Below are 21,058 nucleotides of genomic sequence, written 5' to 3'. Positions count from 1 at the left end.
ATTATTCTCAGTCAATAAGTAGATAACTAAAAAAGAATCTCTACCCAAATTTAAAAATACTATTGATTTGTCACAATACCTATCATATCATTTCAGATAGTTTATCTTATCTCAAAATTGTTTATAAATAAGGGCATACATACATATTAGCTGTTTAAATGTACCTATATTATTTAGTGTGAAACATTTTGTGTACGCGTAAGATGTACACGTAATACTATAAGTACATTGTTCCACGTTTTACTGTGCGCATCCAAGGACAACATTTAAGGAGTTAGTATACTTTTTATCAGTTATTTAGGCAAACTTTTAATTTATGCAATTCCGTGTTTTAGGTAAAGACCGTATTTTTGCAATCTCTTTATTTTATTTTATTATTTGCCGCTATTTAAGGGCATCTCTGGAACAAGGAGAGCTGCGAGTCTACCGGGCAAAACGAATCCACAACAATATTTTAGATACTTCAGCCGAAACGCGCTCGACATTTTTGCTGACGCAATTTAAGGAACCATCATTCTACTACTATTATAAAGGCGAAAGTTTGTATGGATGTATGGATGTTTGTTACTCTTTCACGCAAAAACTACTACCGATTACCATGAAATTTGGTATGCCTAGGTAGCTGAAGACCCAGAATAACACAGGCTACTTTTTATCCCAGAGTTCCCGCGGGATTGATAGGGTTTCCATGCGGACGAAGTCGCGAGCGGCCTCTAGTCTCGAAATAAATAATTTAAAAGTTTAATTATGGACAGAGTTACTAAAATGTTACCTAGGTATCTACCTAATTTTCTTTTGAATTGTATATCGAATTTACATTCCAATTGAATTCTTAATACTTATGACAAAATTTGTATCTTTCGCATTTAAAGTACTAAATTTGTCCCACAAATTAATTGAAATAATATCATACATACATACATATAATCACGTCTTTATCCCTTGCAGGGTAGACAGAGCTAACAGTCTTAAAAATACTGATAGGCCACGTTAAGCTGTTTGGCTTAAAGATAGAATAATAATAAAAATATGTAATATCGTATACATTATTATAGGAAATGGCGAAGTCTGCGTACCTCCTCGTAGCCGCCCTGGCATTGGCCCACGTGTGCGATGCCTACAAAGTCCTGGTGATGTTCCCGATGGTAGGCAAGAGCCACCAGATCCTGGCCGGAGGGGTGGTGAGGGCCCTACTGGATGCTGGACACGAGGTAGGTGGTAATGTAGCCACGGCAGTATCAACCTGAATTATATCGTCAGCCTCCCAAGAATAGGGGGTGAGTAATGAACATTTAAGAGTAGATTGACAGAGAATAAAGGGACATTTAAGAAACTTTGTAGGGAGTCAAGATAACGGCGACGATAACGTCTGGAGTCATGGGCGGTGGTGGGATAGCACCAACCTGGAAAAACCATTTAAGTTAAAAGTTAAGGCGGGAAAAAATTTCGAGAAATGAGATAGATCCAGAGGGGATCGGAATTTTGTTTTTTACAAAGAGATGAAAAAAAATTGGTTTAGACTTACTTAGCGCAAAAACTTTGATTCTTACTATTTTAGACTGTCCTGTCAACAGAATCACTGAGGTTAAGGAAGTAGCGTCATAATTTCCAGACTCGCCCACTCCTGTTCCCAGGAGCCTTTGCCCAAAACTTTAGATAGGTAGCATTTTTTTGACGCACTTCTGAAGCCAAAAGTTGAGAAAATAATCCGGAATACCTCATATAAGAGAATTACTGATAAACAGACTAGGTTTTCTTTAAAAATAATTTCTGAATCGCAGGTAACGCAAGTCACACCTTTTCCTGACAAAAATTTGCCACCGAATTTACGACAAGTGGACATTAGCGGCAGTGTCGATGACCAATTCGGTGAGCGCATCATATTTCACCTATTAATCTATAAAATCTCAATCCCATTATAAAGACGAAGAGCCTTTTCAAGACTGTTGGCTATGTCTACCCCACATGAGATATAGACGTGACTATATGTAGGTATGTATTCATCTATGAAACTGTTCCGTTACTGAGTAACTGGTAGACAACGAACAGCCCAAATAGTTGGGCCCAGAAATTTCAAATTTGGAATCTAGTTCCCTTATCTGCGCGGATTTCCAAAAATTCTTGCGCCTCACTGCCCAAATCGTAAGGTCTAGAGACTAAAATTGTACCTAATATGGCAATGTATATTATTTATATATAATAGGAGTGCATTATGGGAAGTATTCCCTAAATTCCCGCGGGAATATGAATTAACGGGATTCTTCGTTATACGCAAACGAAGCCGTGGGCGTCCTCTATATATATTAAAAAATTATTTGATATACTTAATTCAAAGTGTTATTTAATACTTCTTTATTAATTTATAGTTAAAATGCTCAACGTGACAGCACTGCTGGAGAAGGAGGTGAAAATGGGTATCTCCTCCATGAAAGGGTTTATAGAAGTGATGAACAAGATAGTGTTGAGTGACGTCAACATGGTGAAGCTGATGAGCGACACCACGGAAACATTCGATGTAGTCATAGCTGAATGGATGTTCTGCGATACTTACGCCGGGTAAGAGTTTACAAGCCTTAATTCAGTCTACTTTGTCTTTGACATACATACATATAATCAAGTCTATATCCCTTGCGGCTTAGACAAAGATAACAGTCTTGAAAAGACTGAAAGGCCGCACGTTCAGCTGTATGGCATATTTATTGATATGTATGGTATGATATAATTAATATTCAAATAGGTAGTGACAGGTTGCTAACCCATCTCCTACAAATATTATCCCAAATCGACTAAGACTCGTTTATTTTCATGCACATGTAGAAGTTCACATTCATCCAAACTTTTTTTTATCTTTTTCAGATTAGGCCCCGTCTTCGACAGCCCTCTCATCTGGTTCTCCTCCATCGAGCCCCACTGGATCATCTTGAGCCTGATCGACGAGAGTGTGAACCCAGCCTACGTCCCTGACAGCATGTCCAGCAACGTCCCGCCTTTTAACTTCGTTAACAGGGTCAAAGAACTATTTTATCAAGCTATGGGCCTTCTCTTTAAATTTTTGTAAGTATTTCAGAAGATAATATATGCACACCTCATCATTTGTCTTTTATAATACTTTGAAGCCAGACAAACACGTCCAACAAACCATTGATTCTCATTGTGTTTTGAATTCTGGCGAATTGATTTCCAAAGCATGAAATAATGGCGATACCTATGAAATCTCATAGGTTAGGTGTCTCCATCATCATTATAATACTATACACATAAATATACTTGCACGCTCGAGTAAATTACAAGTATAACGGTAGTAAGATAGTGCGGCAAAAAAATATTCGTTCACTTTTACCTCTAAAATTTTATAAATTTTTATAACCTGTTCAATTATGTCAAAGGTTTCTTTTTCAGGTTTATTGACAGTTTTCAAAGTGAACAATACGAGAAGCTTCTTGTCCCCTACATCGCTAAAAGAGGGAAGCCCGTCTACCCCTTCGACGTCGTAAAATACAACGCGTCTCTATTCCTGGGAAATTCCCATGTTTCCCTTGGATTGGCGACTAGGCTACCACAGGCGTACAAACCCATTGGTGGGTATCACATCGATCCCGTGGTCAAACCTTTACCAAATGTGAGTACTAATAATAACTACTTACTTGTATCTTCTTCTTCTTCTGCCCATATTCATCCACTGCTGGATGTAGGCCTCTAGTAATGCACGCCATTCTCCACGGTTTTGTGCTTTTCTCATCCACCTCCTTCCAGCAATCTTGACCAGATCGTCCGTCCATCTAATAGGTGGTTTACCCACATTTCGGCGACCAGTTCTGGGTCTCCATTCCAGTACCACTTTGCCCCAGCGGTCGTCTGTGGTGCGGCATATATGGCCCGCCCATCGCCACTTTCTTTACTTGTATATTTGTTATATATATATATATATATAGTATACTTGTAATTTATATTATCTTTATTTTCTTACAGGATTTAAAGAATATTTTAGACAACGCGAAGAATGGGTTAATCTTTTTCAGCATGGGATCGAACTTGAAGAGTAAAGACTTCCCAGAAGTACTGAAGAAAGAATTTCTGCAAATATTTGGTGGTTTGAAACAAACTGTTCTATGGAAGTTTGAAGAAAAACTCCCGAATCTCCCTTCAAACGTTCACATCGTGGACTGGGCGCCGCAGCAGAGCATTTTAGGTAAGATTTACAACGTTTGTGCATGTTCCATACTGTGGCGTAATAACTCACCACTTGTCTCGCAATAATTGTCCAGCATCCAGCTCACAAGAGGGTCGAAAGGAGGCAAACAATCGGAATTGCCGTGGCTTCTTTTTAAGCAATTTGTTTCTGATGAAGATTCTTTTTTTATTTAAGTTTATTGCAACAAATCTAATGACTGTAAACAAAAGGTTTATAATCATACAGTGGATCAAGAAATAGAAATTTTAACAAATGGATCATTCAATTTACTTACATACAAATATTTTGCAGCCCATCCCAACTGCATTATTTTCATCACTCATGGCGGGCTCTTATCTACCACCGAAGCTGTCCATTTCGGCAAACCTATCATTGGAATCCCTGTTTTTGGAGACCAATTCAACAACATCGATAGAGCTGTTAAGAAAGGCTTTGCTTTGAGAGTTGATCTGGCATACGATATGAAGGAGCATTTAAGAGATGCCATTGATGTACTTCTACATGATAAAAGGTAACTTTCACTATAATTTTACCTTCTAGTCTCTTATACTTTTCTGAAAGCATCAGTTCATTGCACTTACAGCTGTGGACTGCTATTGGAATAAGCTTAAACTTTTTGAAAAAAAAAAAGATTTTTTTAATCTAACTAGCAAAACCTAGCCTAGCGCAAAACTTAAGGATACTTATATCAGAATGCGCTAGTAGGTGCATTTGATCGGGGATCAGTCTGGGGTGGCGTTAGTTAATTATATTATATACATTTTAACTCATAAAAATATAATCATTGTAAGTATTCTAATGATTTTATATTAAACACAGAGATCGTTCGTTGACATCAATATCTCTGATGCTTTGCAGGTTCACGGAGACGGCGAAGGAGCTATCGTTAATCTACCACGACAGGCCGGTGCACCCTAGGAAGGAGCTGGTGCACTGGGTAGAGCACGTGGTGAAGACACGAGGTGCGCCGCACCTCCGCTCTCCAGCCCTGGACGTGCCCCTTTATCAGAAGCTATACTTAGACCTCCTCGCTTTAGTATTGGCAGTTTTGTACGTTCTGAAGAAGATTATAGTGAAATTATGCTGTTCTAGGAAAAAGGTTGATAAGAAAGTGAAGAAGAATTAGGTCATGTTAACTAATATCGCTAAGCTTTAATGTGAATAAGTGAAAGTAATAAAAAAATTCCTATGGTTTGTAGTTTATTTTTAATTTGATTTACTTGTGTATGCTAATTTAAAAAAATATCTGATAGGTACTACCTCTAGTGGGTACTTCATAGTACATAATTATCATGAACAACTCTCCTGAACAGTAACATACACACATACCTAAGATACACACATACATAAACAACATCTACATCAGAGACTACATCTTTCCACCTGCCACGATCCCTGCATACTTCTTTCGCTTCATCCACATTGATAATTCTCTTCATGCAAGCTCGTCGGTTTTGGGTACTCTTGACCTGACCTTTTGCCAGTAACAATTAATAAAATATTCCAAAGCACCTTATAAAATGCAGCCGCGTCCCGTTTACCCACCAGCTTCACCCATAGGTGGGTCCATAGGGAATATCTGTTTAAGTACCCGTGCTCTCACTGCAACTGTTTGAATGATGCGAAAATATATATGGTTATTGTTGTCACATTTCCTAACTACTGATTAAACGAGTAACGAAACGCCACAATCTACTTACATACATACGCAAATGAAAATATTCGTTTTTATATCTATTAATTAAATTAAGTAAGTAGGTATCTAATTTAATAAAGCCGAATCAAATAATGAAGGAACAATCTCAAGTGTTGAGGACTTCAGATTAAATTTGTATCAATATTATTACATTAGCCTACTATATAAAGCACAGATACATTGCGAACATTTATTCATTATTATTCTTCTTAGTTTATATATGTACATCATTCGGCCCAATTGTTTTAATTCCAAAATGAAACATTTTATCTTTTTCTGTGGCCTGATAAGCATCGTTTATTCTAAATCCTTGGGATCATCCCGGGGACATGGTGAGTGAGTTTTTATTTAGATGAAGTCATAAATTTTCTTTCAATCAATTTCAGAAAATGATAATTATTTTCTTAAGTCCGTTGAGTGTTTGTCATAAAAAAAAAATAATGCTTCCTTTTCACGATTTCCCTTGAAGAATGTTTTCTATCAAGTATATATTGCCTAATTAATAATTATTGCATCAAAAGCGAAGGGCGACTTTGTTTTTTACTAACCCTATAAAGGTATATCGTAGTGATGATGATTATGTCACAGGGAGATGTGTTAACATGTGGGATGAAGGATGCATCAACGGTCAACTTAATGGCGCTGGTAAGTTATATTAAATTTTGTCTGTTTGTAATATCTTTATTGCACAAAAATTTACAAAGTTATAAGAAATAGCACATATCTAGTTATAATAAAAGATATGAAACACTGGCAATGTTTAATCACTTTTTGTGTTTAACTTTTCATATTCTCCGCCATTTTCTAGTCACAGATTATTTATTTTTGTATTTATTATTTTATAAGGATTCTTTTTTAAAATTTTCCTACTGGCTAGTTTAAAATCGAGGAGCAGCGTTGACGTTTGTCCGTATTCCACAGGAAATTCGGAAAATTCTCTCTAAAAACAAGTAATCGAAGAAGAATACTCATAATATGACCAATTTAACCTTATCTACCTACCCGGTATTTTTGGCTGTATGTTTTCATTAGTCAGTACTTATCCAAGAATTTATTATTAATGATGATTGATTGATTGATTCTGTAGGTGGTGATGATAATTACCTAAATGGAGGTTTCAACCCGGGCAAGCGGTGCGTCAACATGTGGGATGAAGGTTGCATCAACGGCCAGCTCAACGGAGCTGGTAAGTTAGTCAATTAAATTATTTGGTGGACACTAATTTGGTAATCATTAAAAAACTTTTAACTTAATACACAAAATATACTTACTATAAAATACACAAAATTATTTTCATATAGAAAATAATTACACACGTAAATATAATATGTTAACTAATAAAAAAAAATCATTTAATGCAGTGGGTGGATATGACGGTCAACCACAAATCAATTTTTATTTTTCATTAAAGTAACTTCAACATGAATTTAGGTTACAAATATTTCAGTCTACAATCTTTTGTCTTAAAAAATAAATTTTAATGAGCTAAAATACAAATATTAAATTAAAGACAGATAGATAAATTACTTATGAGAACTGTTTACCATATTTCGTAATTACTTGGACACGATGCTGGGTGTTAAAGGCTTCGGCAATTACGAAACGTAGGTACCATTTGTCCTTTTCAGTGGGTACTGTATTTTATTTATTTGTATGAAATTTTATAAAATTTGGTCAAATATAAAGCGTGAGTATGTAAATAGTTCGGTAAATAAACGCATTTGTATATTAAGTAAGGATGATTAAATCATGGAAGTATTTTTTTAATAATTATCTACAGGTGGCGATGACAATTACCTGAACGGAGGTTTCAACCCGGGAAAGCGGTGCGTCAACATGTGGGACGAAGGCTGTATTAACGGACAACTCAATGGAGCTGGTCAGAATGTTTTTTTAATTTTTTGTTTCGAAATTAATTAAATATTTTCCAAGAAGTAAAATCTTACGCTTTCATGTCTAATAAAATGCGGCACCGATTGTGATGAAATTTTATGTATGAGTAAAGTTTATTGTCTATCCGACCTCGAACATACATAGATAGATGTAAATATGTCTATATCGCTTACGGGGTAGACATACCAACAGTCTGCTGAAAAGGCTATGACAGCGTTACAATTTTTTTTCCTGAAAGTAACTACTAGTATAAGGTACCTACTTATTAAAGATTTCTACGAGGGCGAACTGCCGAATATGAGCTTGTTTCCCACATCACAAGCGATATATGTATCTAAAAATATTTATAATACAAGCAAATCGCCTTAAAACATGTCCGAAAGAAAAAAATATACCCATAGATTATAACCTTTTTTAACCAACTTAAAAAAAGGAGGTTCTCAATTCGACCGTATTTATTTGTTACAAGGTGGTGATGACAATTACCTGAACGGAGGTTTCAACCCGGGCAAGCGGTGTGTCAATATGTGGGACGACGGCTGCATCAATGGACAACTCGAGGGTGCTGGTAAGAGAAATCTTCTTTTTATTGATCTGATTTTAATGCGGTTTTCTCAGATTTGTTCCAACTTAAAAACCGGTATACACTTCTCCACCAATTCCTTTGGGGGCAAAACAGGGGATCAGCTTTTTTGTATTTAATTGTCAGTGAAGAAAGTGGCGGGCAATAGTTAGTATTACCTATGTAGGTACCTACTGTTGTGCGTATGGCTCCGTACACTTTTAGAAAAGGACCACTTTATTTCTTTCCCGCGGATGTCGTAAAAGGCGATTTAGGCAAGGAAGGAAACGCTAACAACAATATTCTTTTCAGGCGGCGACAACGATTACCTGAACGGAGGCTTCAATCCGGGAAAACGGTCGCTCCACGAGCTAATGTTAAAATTACGAAAACATCCCAAGCACTAACTACCTACTCTTTCTAATGCTTATTTTTTTTAAATTTAAGGTTGTTCCTTTTGTGGCAAATAAAATAATACTTACCTATTAATTTAATTCAAAATGTTTCTCATTTTATGATCTGTTAGGACAGTGACATTTGAAAATATTCGTTCATTCGTTTTTGTTTAAGTTGTTCGTTTTGTGGAAAATAAAAAAAAAGAATTGAATTAAAATGTTTCTTATTATGTAAAGGAGAAGAAAATTTATTTGATAGATAATATACATTATTTCTCTCCTACATCAAAGTACAACAAAAATAATAGATACAATCAATGCACTCTCGACGACCACATAAATAATAGTCTCCTATTTTCTGTCTGTATGTATGCGCTATCTTGGAAAATTGTGGACGGATTTTGTTCCTGTTTGAAATGTTGGAAAGAGTTTTAGGAAGGTTTGTGCGTAGCCGGGACAGGTCTAGTCTTAAATAAAGAATTCATTTAATAATTATTCAAAAACTTTATTATTGACATAACCAGTGCCTTAAGCACATATAAACATTATATAAAAATATTACATTTTTGTTTGCAGCATCACCTTGCAATTTCATTGCTACATAATTAATTACATAACACTTTCATTTAATTTTTTCCAATTTTGTACCTTAAAAACACGAATTAACTATCTAAGTATTCGTTAATGAACGAATTAAGGCAAATATTGTAAAAGGCTCAAAGTTTGGCAAGTTATTTACAAAGTCTTTTCATTGATGCACAGGCGCAAATAACTTAAATCTTAAGATTCATACATTACACGATTTGAATAAAATAAAATTAAGTAGATTAAAATATTATTAATACTAAAAATATAAACACAAATCATAAAGCTAAGTAAGTCAAAAGGATTTTATATGGTCGCTACCTTTTATGGTATAGAAGGAACAGCGAAATGGCTTTGCACATATCGTCTTTCAAGTTGGCAATTTTTGCTTACGATGGGGAAGCCCTACTACGGCCCAAATCTTCAACAAGGTGAAAGACAACGAAAAATCCACTGAAAATATATAGTTGGAGATATACTTGGGGAACCGAATTAAGCTTACTTATTTCTGCGAGACTATTTATTCCCTCTTATTTTATTGAATGCTCAATGGCTTTTCCCATTTGCGTCTTCTACCTGAAGAAGTTATTTTAAAACTATCGTCTGATCACTGTGACTGTTGTATCAAATTTGCTAACCCTACAATTAAAATTGTCATTTAATATAAAGTTACAAAATTAATCGCCATTTTTCGTTTGTTATTTTTAGTTCATAAAACTAGTAATATGTATAAGGCAGTAAAAAGGCTATATTATTATTTGGCCAAGATCAGGCTAGATATTGTAAGGACAACACAAAGATTATTTAAGTAGATACCTACTCATAAATGCTTTTGACGTGAAGATTAATTTAAGGCTAAAAAACGGACAGAAATATTAACTTAATACATAAAATATACTAACTATAAAATACACAAAATTATTTTCACATACAAATAAATAACTAGGTACTAAACACGTTATTATGCGCTAATAAGCATTATTTATTTTAAAGCGGTGGGTGGATATGACGGTCAACCACAAATCAAGACGTTTTCCATATAAGTAAAAAGTAGCTATTTATTTTTCAATGGAAAAATATTTTCCACACATTTCAAATGTAAAATTCGAGTGTTTGTTATTTAAAATGGTAATTATTGGTGGCAGGTGTGTTTTTATAATTCTTAAGATTTTTCAGTTAACTAACTACTTAGTCACCTTTTATAGGCTAATTTATTAAGCGCCATTTTCGATGTTTAATTATACTTCTTTTAAAAGATTTTATTATTATAGATTACGAAACGCAATAGACAATTTATTTTGTAAATGTGATAATATTTAAATTTTCATCTTTTAATTCCTTATGGTTCCCGGCACCAGACGAAAAAAAGAATAGGGCCTCCATGTCTTTACCATGAATGTCGTTAATGGCAACTCAGGGATAGGCTAATAAACTTGGGATACTTCTGTTTCCCAGTTTTATCTGTCTATCTTCCTATACTTTTAGGCGATGAGCCAGAAACCTATAACTACTTTAATCTTAATTCTATCATAAACCCAAATAGCTGAACGTGATCTATCAGTCTCTTCAAGACTGTTTGCTCTGTCCACCCCGCAAGCAAAATAGACGTGACTATATGTATGTATGTTCATTAGCAACGGTCCTTATTATAAAATTCCATGTAGGTATAAACTCGTGCCGAATATGAAAGTAGGTGCCTTATTTCATTATGGTATTTGTATCAAAGTATTTGTACTCCATCTTCTACGATTTAATTACAATTCATTCTTACAAGCAAATTGGCATATAATTGTATGTAATGCCCTTGATTTGTGGTTGTGGTCACTCGTACTGAGGATATTGTGACAAAACATTACAATACATAATATTACGCAAACGATAAAAAATGGTGGCCTCATATTTGTTCTCACACAAAAGGAAAGGGAATATAACTTATTCCAAATGTTGATAAAGCATTCATCACATGTTCCCTTAGTTAAGCATAGTGGTATGCCTTGTCAACACTCATGAATTAGCTGACAGGCTGTTTCGAAATAATAATTGTATTCCCGTTTTCACTAACGTCGCACAAAAAGCTAAAATATATAATATTTTTTAACATATCAGCATTATTCTACCAAATAATACGGGCAATTATAGGCTAATATCTTCTAATCCAAATTATTGTCTTATAAACCATTATGATTTGCACAAACTATCACAGATTTAAACCTAAGTTTTATTCATTAAACGGGAAAAATGTTTTTAAAAATTTATCAATTACATTATGGCATCGTGGTTAGGGTTATACAGTTTACAAACTATTGTGAAACATCATTAATCAATAAGGCCTTATGAAACATATGTTTTGAAAATATTACACTACTTATCAGTTTCAGGTCTTTTTGACACAATTATACTTTAAGGCATATACATATCATAAACAATAGCTAGTATTTTTTTAACAGGGGGATAAAAGTTATCTGAAAGATTTGCAATAAAGGCAAAAATAAATTTACTGTAGTGTGATAGCGCGAAAATGGCTGCTGCTCACTTTTGTTTTCGGCTATATATCAATTGATCTATCAAGTATCTTTTATCTGCCTCTTGGAAAACTAGCTCTGACATAAAATTAGGTAGATAGTGAAAATGTATTTAAAGTACATGTAGATATAGTCGAAAATATCAGCTGTTAGAATTCAAAAGAAAAAAATGACACTATTACACGCTTTTATGATTTCATGTTTTTATAGACATATAGTTTTATTATTTTTAAACACTACAACACTGATTACTCTTGCTTGTTAAATCACAGATACTTTAAGGTTTATAAATGGCAGCATTATAAAAAAATGAGAGCCAGTATAAAGATAGAGAATGCTCATAGAGAGATCGAATCTTATCTAACATTTTATTGTACATTAAAATATGGGAAATATAAAATATCAATCTAGGTACAACTTAATATGCATTGCATACATCAATTTAACCAATTATTATCAAATCCATTTACAATAAATATATCTCGTAATTACAAAATACACTATCCTAGTTGCCGTGGCTATGCCAGTGTTCTTGTTGATATTGTGGCAATTCCATTGGCAATTTGTTATACATCGAGTTAACGTGAGCTACATTTGGCACGGCATTGGCAGCTGGCTTCGGCACATTGTTTTGCCTAAACTTAGTAGAATATTTGTAAAAATCAGACATTTCGAAAGGCTTAGTCTCTTCTCTGTATGGTATGCACTTCCCCTGTTCAATCACAGTTAAATTCTTAGGTGACTCGAGGGACACCGCACTGGGAGAAAGCACCGGAGGACTAAGAGGCACTTGGTTAGGACTCTGCAGGGCAGAATGACGACCTGATGAGATCATAACTTCATATGCTTGTGAATTACCTATGCTTGATGTTCGCTTTAAACTATTACTTTTCTTAAGCAATGGAATATCCGCTTTTGTTGGTGAGTCAAGTGATGTCTCATACCACTGTTTTTCTTTTAGTCTCATGTCAGTTTGTGACAAAGGCGAAAATTTATTCATGCTCACAGAATCAAAATTAGAGTATCCAGAAATTTGACTGACTGGGCTTAACGCATCTGGATAGGTCCTGTGATCCTCTCGCCCGTAATCATCTGTGGACACTTTCAGTTGCATGTGCATAGGCTGTCTCAATGTGTTTCGTTCACGTAAAGGCAACGAGTTAGGAACTGCTGCTACTCTCTCTACTGGAGGGGGCATTCGTTCACAATGCTCTTGAATATCAGGCTGAGATCTGTGGCGAAAGTTGTCCATATTTTCCAAATGCTGGTTATAATCACTGTGTGATGTCAAATGATATGTTTGAGTTCGCTGTAATGTATTTCTTCTAGCACCTTCTGGTCTCCTCTTAGACTGACCTTGTATTTGATGGTGATGCAATGCACCTAAATGTTGGCTTTGGGCTTTCAAATGAGAAGCATATTGGTAAAGTAATGGAGTGTTACGGGCACCATTTTGAACAGGATGCGGTGCAATGTTTCCATGCGTATAATGAGTAGTGATATCTGGGTGGCTGGAACTAAAGTGAGTTTCTCGCATCCGGGACACATTATGAGCCTCAGGGGCATGGGTGTAATATATTTTATTCATGTACTCAGTTGTTAAAGTATGGTGCCTGTACATGGGTGCTTGGTGATCATTGTGCATGTCTAAAACAGGCTCTTGCCGACCAGCTAATGCAGGGTATGTATGAGATGTATGTATAGAAAATGTCTCTGGGTTTCTCTCTTGTGGTGGTGAAGGAAAAAAATTAGAACAACTCGTCTCCGGACGACGTATGTGTCGTGGGTGAGCGCTCTTCGTTGACATACCTGATATAGACGGAGTTGACAGCCTATGAGAATGATTTTTGCGTGAAATTTGATCAGCATCGAGAAGACGATCTGAGCAAAGTCTAAGACGCCTTGATGAATTATCGGAACCATCTTGAACATCGTTACCATCAGTTGATCTTTCAGTACTTTTTACACTGCCTAATCTTTCTCGTTGCGGAACTTCAGGGCTCAAAGGAGCTTCTGGAGGTACAATACCAGTTAACTGAACTTCTTGCACGCACAATTTGTAAAGTTCCTCGTTTTTGGCAGCGAGCATTTGCTCCAATTCCTTCTTCCGAGCTTGAAGCTTCAAAAGTTTGTCTTGTTTGTCTGAATGCAAATCACTACCCATGGTGCTAGTACCCATATTCAACTTTTGATAAAATACGAAAACAACATTTGTTATCGAAAACCAAACACAAGAAATCACTGAATATTAAAATAAACAAAGGAAACTAAAATACCTATTTAAATGCCTTGACATGACACACACACACACAACACAACGCTCCGCACCCATCCATGATAAGAACGCGTTCCTGCCACAGGTTCCTGCAATGAAATTTAACTTTTTAGTTTTGACATGATTTTATTAATAGGTATATATATATAAATAATATAAAAAATTATGAACTTTAAAATACCAATTTTATAGATGCACGTTATTGGTGTACCAATTTTTTTTACACACGTCTACACGAACTCAAATCAAGCGTCTTGTGCCTTATATATATTTTAGTTTTTGGAATAAATAAAACGCTTATGACACTTATCACTGTCATATATAAATTACTTTTTTATATCAATGTCAATGTGATTGCATGTGTCAGATTTTATCAAGTCAAGGACGAGCCAGCCAATTTGAATTGAATGCAGTGGAGATGTGAATTCTCTACTGTAGTAATTGAAAATAATAGACCGCTTCATACATAGCACCTCCCTTCCGCTCCCTACAAATAATTAGAAAAATAATATAAGAAAATGTCGAAAGTTTATAAAACACTCGTTACTGCTGCAGACAGATTCGTCCCTTCAAAACTTCGTCCGCTATGGGAGCATGAAGCTGGTAAGATTATTACGCATTTTAATTAACGGTCACTGTCTATTACGTATGTTTAATGTGTAAATAACCTATTTTGCAATTTATTTCAGGTCCTAAAACCATATTTTTCTGGGCACCTGCGTTCAAATGGGTAAGTAATATGCGGATGTGCAAAAAATTCAAAATCAAGGTTGCTCTATTTTTACCCTGGGACCTTGTATAAGGGCAAGACATGTATTTGCATTTACGTTCATAATTTCCGTATCATGTACCATATGAATGTTAAAAAGTTAACTGGTGATAAGGTTTATCTCTCAAGATGTACACTGACTTCAGATAATATGTTGCGTGTAATTTCTTAACATATGGATAAGATAACAGATATTGTGTTATAATTATGAATTTAATTTTAACATAAATAACTAGCAAAACTTTAATTTTAAATTACCTATCAAAATTATAGACCCCCATTGTGTTTACCATCACATAGATTGAGGTCAAACCCACACTAATCCCAATAAAAAAGTTACAAGACTTTGACCTATTTGACTCTTGAAATTTATAAGTGACATAAAGTTTAAATCCATTTTTTAATTCTTTGAAATCTCTTTCCATATGTTTAGATCTTACAAATTTCATTGTAGGTATATGGTGGTTAAAATATGCATGTTTGGGACTTTAAAATCAGAATATATTTTTTTAAAATAGGTTGCAATTAATCACTCTTTGAAATACCCTGATGCATGCATATTTGAATTCACAGAAATAATGAAACTGAACTTAAAATTGAGTTGGAAGTTATATGAAGAAAACTATTTACTTAAAATTATTTATTTATAGAGAACAAGAAAAAGAAAAGATTCTTTTACACACACTTGTTTTATGAACCAAGATGTTTTTATCATTTTTATTTGTAAAGGCTTGTTTACCTACATTATTCAGATTCAATACTATCAATTCAGACTCAATTCTATCATCAAGCCAAAAAGCTGAATGTGGCCTCTGTCTACCTCTTAGGGATATAGACGTGACTATATGTATGTATGTAGAATTCATACATAGGTTATTGATGACCTTATACCTAACCTATACCTTGTTTATTATAAAAAAAACATCTTTACCTCTGGCAAGAGGATAATGTTTCAATAATGTAACAAACTGCATACATTGTAAGTGATTTACATCTCAATTTCAAGTTCTGTACAATACTTGTGTAAATAAGTATTGTTTATGGGGAAATCTGTGTATGTTCATGTCAAATGATATTTCTACTATTATAGCAAATTGCTAAGAATTTATACATATAAAATAGCTTTGGACTGTGACAGCCGGAATGTTGTAAATGTTGTTTCAGTTTAAAAGGATGGATTATACAAATAATTTTTTTATCATGATAAAGGACCGTTCCCATGGGATATCTGTGAGAAAAACAAAACCCTTATTTTGTTAAAATCCTTATTTCTTACAGTGCCATGTGGCACCAATAGAAAAAAGAATAGAACCACTCCATTTCTTGCCCATGGGTGTCGTAAAAGGCAACTAAGGGCTATCCCTTAGTCGCCTTTTAAGCATCCATGGGCTTATGAACTTGGGATTCTTCTTTTCTCAATTCTATTGTTGGCCTTTCTGAACATGGTCTGTCGTATTTCAAGACTGTTGGCCCTGTCTACCCCGCAAAGGATAAAGACTTGATATATATGTATGTATGATTACTACAAAATAACTGATACATATGTTTGTTACTTGACTTTTATATCAAAACTAAGTTTGTGTAAAACAAATAGTAGAAATATCATTCAGTGAAAGTGATACCTGTTCAGTTAAACTCATCATATCATGTTAACACTTTCAGAGTTTGGTGTTAGCGGGTTTGGGTGACTTGAATCGGCCAGTGGAGTCTCTTTCCATCCCCCAGTCCATATCCCTCGCGGCCACAGGCATTGTCTGGTCCCGTTACTCCCTAGTTATAATTCCAAAGAATTACAGTCTATTCGCTGTAAACGTCTTTGTTGCAATGACCAGTTTGTATCAAATAGGACGAGCGATAAAGTATCAGCAGTCGAAGAAACAGGAGAAATAAGTTAAATACGGGTTGTTACGGGTTTTAATTAGGGTTGCCATTGGCACATGAGGTATTGTAGTTAAGATATTGAAGTACTTGATATAGATGCCAAATAGGTTAATATAGGTTTTAAAAATGCAGTTACAATATTTTTTTTAATTTCGTACAACTTTTTTTATGAAGTTAATTTCAAGAAATAAAACATTTAATCACGTGATAAAATCAAAGTTAACAGCTTCCAATGCGATTTCGGTAATTGATAATCGGTTGTAACTGTTTCTATATTATTTCAGTGCTATTATGGTCAACCCTAATTTAGTATAATTTGATTATATCAATCTCAGTGGGTGTGAGAATTATGCATTATTTAATAGAAATAAATACGAGGTCGCAAGTAGTGGGATATAGTTCTAAGTAGACCTTTTAGGAATTAAAGTTTATCAGGAGTTAACTGTTTAAAGTATTGGCTCAAATGTGAAGCAAGTTGAGCAAAAAATATTCGGTCCTTAATTAATGACGAAATAGTGAAATATTTCCAGTTATACCATTTGTACACATAGTACAAACGAGTATATTTTACAAAATAGTATATACCTACAACTTTTTTGTAGTTATTATTTATTTTTATATTATTTATTTAGCCTAGTTAGCATTGAAACAGACTACCATGACAGTGCAAATATGAATAACGATGTCTCTTCCTAATTAAGCGAAACAATGGGAAAATCATTTAGGGTGCTGCCACACTGGAGGATTGCAAGCGTTTTCCAAGCGGAGCGGCCGCGCGGTAAAGACGTTGCGGTATCGCCACTTGCTCACACATCCGGGACTCGTACGCTGCGTGGACGCTCCGCTTTAAAAACGCTCGCAATCTGCCAGTGTGGCAATGCCCTTACTTAGTGCCCTTAAATCTTTAAATACCTAGATAAATATCACATTATCCGAACAGAGTGAAGGAAAATTGAAAATGATGGTGTTCCCTTATTTATTACCACAAATTGTTGTTAATTATTTTTTGTTTTCGACTATTTGGTTGTGGGTCTTCACAACTTGTGATATTGTTCTCTAAAAATGTCTTCTCAACTTGTGATATTGTTCTCTAAAAATATTTTTCACAAGCTTTGTTAGTTGATATATTATAACTTAACGGAATTCAGGGGGTTATTCCTTAATTTATTACTACTTACTTAAATCGGTGAAACGAATGATTCCGTTGGATATCGAGCGAAAATCTTTCGAACGTTTTTGAAAACCGTAATTCTCCTAATTGCTTAAATTGTTTAATAAAAATTAAGCCATAGAGCTGAAAGTAAAGAGCGTTTCAATCTTTTTAGACTCTTGGCTCTGTTTACCCCGTAAGGGATAAAAACGATGATGATGAAAGTACGAATATAAGTTATATATTTCAACTAACAAAAGTATTCTCTATGTGACGTTAAGTACCTAATCTTCTGTACATTGTTATTTATTAGTGTGCGAAATACTAAAATGTGATAGTTTCGGGTCTGGAAATGTAATCGAAGATGTCATCAAATCATGTATTAATACTGTTTATTTTTGTATACCTTTTACTTGTGATGAATATACGTTTGTTATTTCAGATCCTCTATTATTTATTGGCCTTCTTTCTGTGTATTGGGTTGGGATACAAATTTAGGTTTTAATTACAACACGTATTTTTAAAAACGTTGTATCTATATGTTTATTAAAATCGTACACACAAGATGAAACGACGTTGAAAGAAAATTTATCGACTTCCTATCTGTGAGTCACCGAATTTAAGAATAGCATCCCTATTAATTTGTAGCCCACCCATATCTTAATCATTCCATCACAGATATTTCATTGGTTACGGGGACTAAAGAAAAGCATTTCGTGAGTATGTAAATCCCAGTAATTTCAAAGCTTAAACTTAACAGTGAATGTTTCAACGCATGCAAGAAAATCCATAACAGGTTCACCCTTAATCGGATTGAAACCACTGGGTAATTATTTATTTACAAAGCAAGTCCATCGAAATTTATTTAAGAAAACATACTAATATTGCCTTGACTTGGGGATTGGAATGTGAGACATTTTCATTCAAAATGCAGAGGTAAGTCGAATGTAACTAAAACTACCACCCTGATGTTTAGCTGCTCAAGAAAACAAGATGTTTATACCAAAGAGTACTTTGTATACCTAATAGTGAAATAGAGACCTATCTTAATGCCGAAACCCGAAAATATAATTTGTAGCTATGCTCAGCTAGCATGATCTGTTATTCAGAGGTGTAAATTCTAATTATCCACTTAGATTTAACAGAAAAAAAATGGTCGAGCTGGGATTAAAACATGTGCCTTTACGCATTAAATCCGGCAAATTTTTTTTTATTTTTTTTTTTCAAATTACTCAGACTGACCCAGATTGAGCTAGCCTTCGAGACTTGTGTTACGAGATACTAACTCAACGATACTATATTTTATATTAAATACTTATATAGATAAACATCCAAGACCCAAGCCAATCAGAAAAAGTTCTTTTCTCATCATGCCCTGACCGGGATTCGAACCCGGGACCTCCGGTGTTACAAATTCAAATTCAAAATTTTTATTCATTATTATAGGATACTATATATCGCTAAATAATTGTCGTATGGTTTAACAACATTGGTTAACGTCAAATAAATTACTTAAAAACTAAGTTTACTGCCGCTTCCAAGGCGTCAGTGCAGAAGAAGCGGTAACAAACTGCACTGCAGCATTTTCTTCAACAACGTCAACTTCACAATATTAAATTATACTTAGAATAGAATCTTAAATTACAGACAAGCGCACTACCGCTGCGCCACAGAGGCCAACGTTAGAGGCCGAATTACGTCACTCTGTACCTTATTAGTATACCTAAGTATGCATGGTCATTTCAAAACTGATTCCAGGCCCTAGTGCTAGTTTCCCTGGACGAGTACCGACGCCCCCTGGACAAGGTGTCTCCGACCCAGGCAGCCACCCTCGCCGCCACCGGCCTCATCTGGACCCGGTACTGCCTGGTCATCAGGCCCATTAATTATGCCCTGTCTTTGTGTAATTTCTCATTGGGAGTCGCTAACGGCGTGCAGTGCTTCAGGGCTGTAAATTATCAGAGAAAATTGCAATGAAACTCATTTGGCTTGTCAATGAAAGGCTGGGAAGAAAACCAACACATACACATTACGCTATATCCCTAACCGTAGACAGAGCCAAAAGTCACAGGTCTCAAACCAACCCTTCCTTATAACCAGATACGAGTAGATTATCTATTGAAAAAAAGAGTAAAATAAAAGTTACATGCCATTTTTATAAAAAAAAGTCACAATTTACAGTAAGATATTTTAAAAGAAAACAAAAAACTGAAAACTAAAGTGAAACAGAATGTTACCAGTAAAACAGTAAACCAGTAAACGGTATTTTTTAGATTTAAAAGATATCTACCTAAGTATAAGCAAAGTGCTGTATTAAATACAAATACTTATAAATAAATTAAAAAATGTGAAGATTAAGTACGTATCTACGTACCTAAAAGTCTTAATTTCCTACCTACTATAAATATTTTATTGACATTACACCGATTCTTAATCTACTGATTAATAATATTTAAGCAAACACAAATATCACGTCTTTGCTTGCGGGGTAGAAATAGCCAAAAGTTGCTAGACTCGAAAGCTACCAAACGAAACTTATAGGGACACAAATTATTATATTGATAATCTATACTTACTCCACTAATACCTACAATATTTAGGTAGTGATTTGATTAGTGCCATTATTGTTTGACATTTAATTTAATTTTAAGTATATTTTATGAAATTTGTTTATTGTTCTTGCCATGTTTAATTTAAAATTTACTCTTCGAATTTATTAAATCATTCCACTTAGACAATAACAGTCTATACGATATGGATTTTATACAAATGTTCTAATCTAATATTATTTGTTGTTAATAAAATGTTGTTTTAAATCTGGTTTTTTTTTCCAATAAACGGAGGAGTTCCTGAAAATCCAGGCTGAAGGGTTTCACTGGCACATTGATGGCAGATGAAAACAAAATGATAAATTTATTGAAAGTTAGATTACGTGAGAGTAATATCTCCTATTTAAACCACGTCCGTATGCCTTATGAGTGCCTTACGAGTATACAGAACAGTCTCGAAAAGACTGACAGACCACATTCAGCTAGATGGCTTAGTAATGGAATTGAAATTCAGACAGGCTGCTAGCTTACCTATCGCCTAAAAGTTCCAAGTTTATTACCCTTTCCACGTTATGTTTATATCCATACT

General features: G+C 34.6%; 4 protein-coding genes across 5 annotated transcripts; 3 read left to right on the top strand and 1 right to left on the bottom strand.

Annotated features, from left to right (window-relative positions):
• The first annotated feature begins 116 nt into the window (after window positions 1–116).
• On the top strand, window positions 117–5,390 carry LOC106134455 (UDP-glucosyltransferase 2). Its single transcript, XM_013334521.2, has 9 exons — window positions 117–273; window positions 1,056–1,211; window positions 1,782–1,869; window positions 2,367–2,556; window positions 2,857–3,054; window positions 3,400–3,619; window positions 3,970–4,189; window positions 4,484–4,703; window positions 5,051–5,390. The coding sequence occupies exons 2-9, from the start codon at window positions 1,059–1,061 to the stop codon at window positions 5,316–5,318; spliced, it is 1,557 nt and encodes a 518-aa protein (XP_013189975.2). The 5' UTR covers window positions 117–273; window positions 1,056–1,058; the 3' UTR covers window positions 5,319–5,390.
• A 585-nt stretch (window positions 5,391–5,975) lies between these two features.
• LOC106134460 (uncharacterized) lies at window positions 5,976–11,158 on the top strand. The gene is made up of 6 exons (XM_013334525.2): window positions 5,976–6,220; window positions 6,477–6,533; window positions 6,976–7,074; window positions 7,669–7,767; window positions 8,251–8,349; window positions 8,656–11,158. The coding sequence occupies exons 1-6, from the start codon at window positions 6,109–6,111 to the stop codon at window positions 8,748–8,750; spliced, it is 561 nt and encodes a 186-aa protein (XP_013189979.2). The 5' UTR covers window positions 5,976–6,108; the 3' UTR covers window positions 8,751–11,158.
• A 791-nt stretch (window positions 11,159–11,949) lies between these two features.
• Window positions 11,950–14,354, bottom strand: LOC106134463 (uncharacterized). Its single transcript, XM_013334528.2, has 2 exons — window positions 14,302–14,354; window positions 11,950–14,209 (listed from the first exon to the last, which is right to left on the bottom strand). The coding sequence occupies exon 2, from the start codon at window positions 14,022–14,024 to the stop codon at window positions 12,351–12,353; it is 1,674 nt and encodes a 557-aa protein (XP_013189982.2). The 5' UTR covers window positions 14,025–14,209; window positions 14,302–14,354; the 3' UTR covers window positions 11,950–12,350.
• Window positions 14,355–14,484: 130 nt separating this feature from the next.
• LOC106134439 (mitochondrial pyruvate carrier 2) lies at window positions 14,485–20,736 on the top strand. Of its 2 annotated transcripts, none has more exons than XM_013334501.2 (3): window positions 14,485–14,723; window positions 14,810–14,850; window positions 19,679–20,736. In XM_013334501.2, the coding sequence occupies exons 1-3, from the start codon at window positions 14,639–14,641 to the stop codon at window positions 19,895–19,897; spliced, it is 345 nt and encodes a 114-aa protein (XP_013189955.1). In that variant the 5' UTR covers window positions 14,485–14,638; the 3' UTR covers window positions 19,898–20,736. The 2 variants fall into 2 exon arrangements, with proteins under 2 accessions (XP_013189955.1, XP_013189954.1); XM_013334500.2 differs by lacking the exon at window positions 19,679–20,736 and adding an exon at window positions 16,552–18,361 and having other exon boundaries at window positions 14,486–14,723.
• The last annotated feature ends 322 nt before the right edge of the window (window positions 20,737–21,058 follow it).

The sequence above is a fragment of the Amyelois transitella genome, chromosome 20 (assembly GCF_032362555.1).
Source record: "Amyelois transitella isolate CPQ chromosome 20, ilAmyTran1.1, whole genome shotgun sequence".
Lineage (NCBI taxonomy): Eukaryota > Metazoa > Arthropoda > Insecta > Lepidoptera > Pyralidae > Amyelois > Amyelois transitella.
This window is presented reverse-complemented; position numbering and strand designations above follow the sequence as displayed.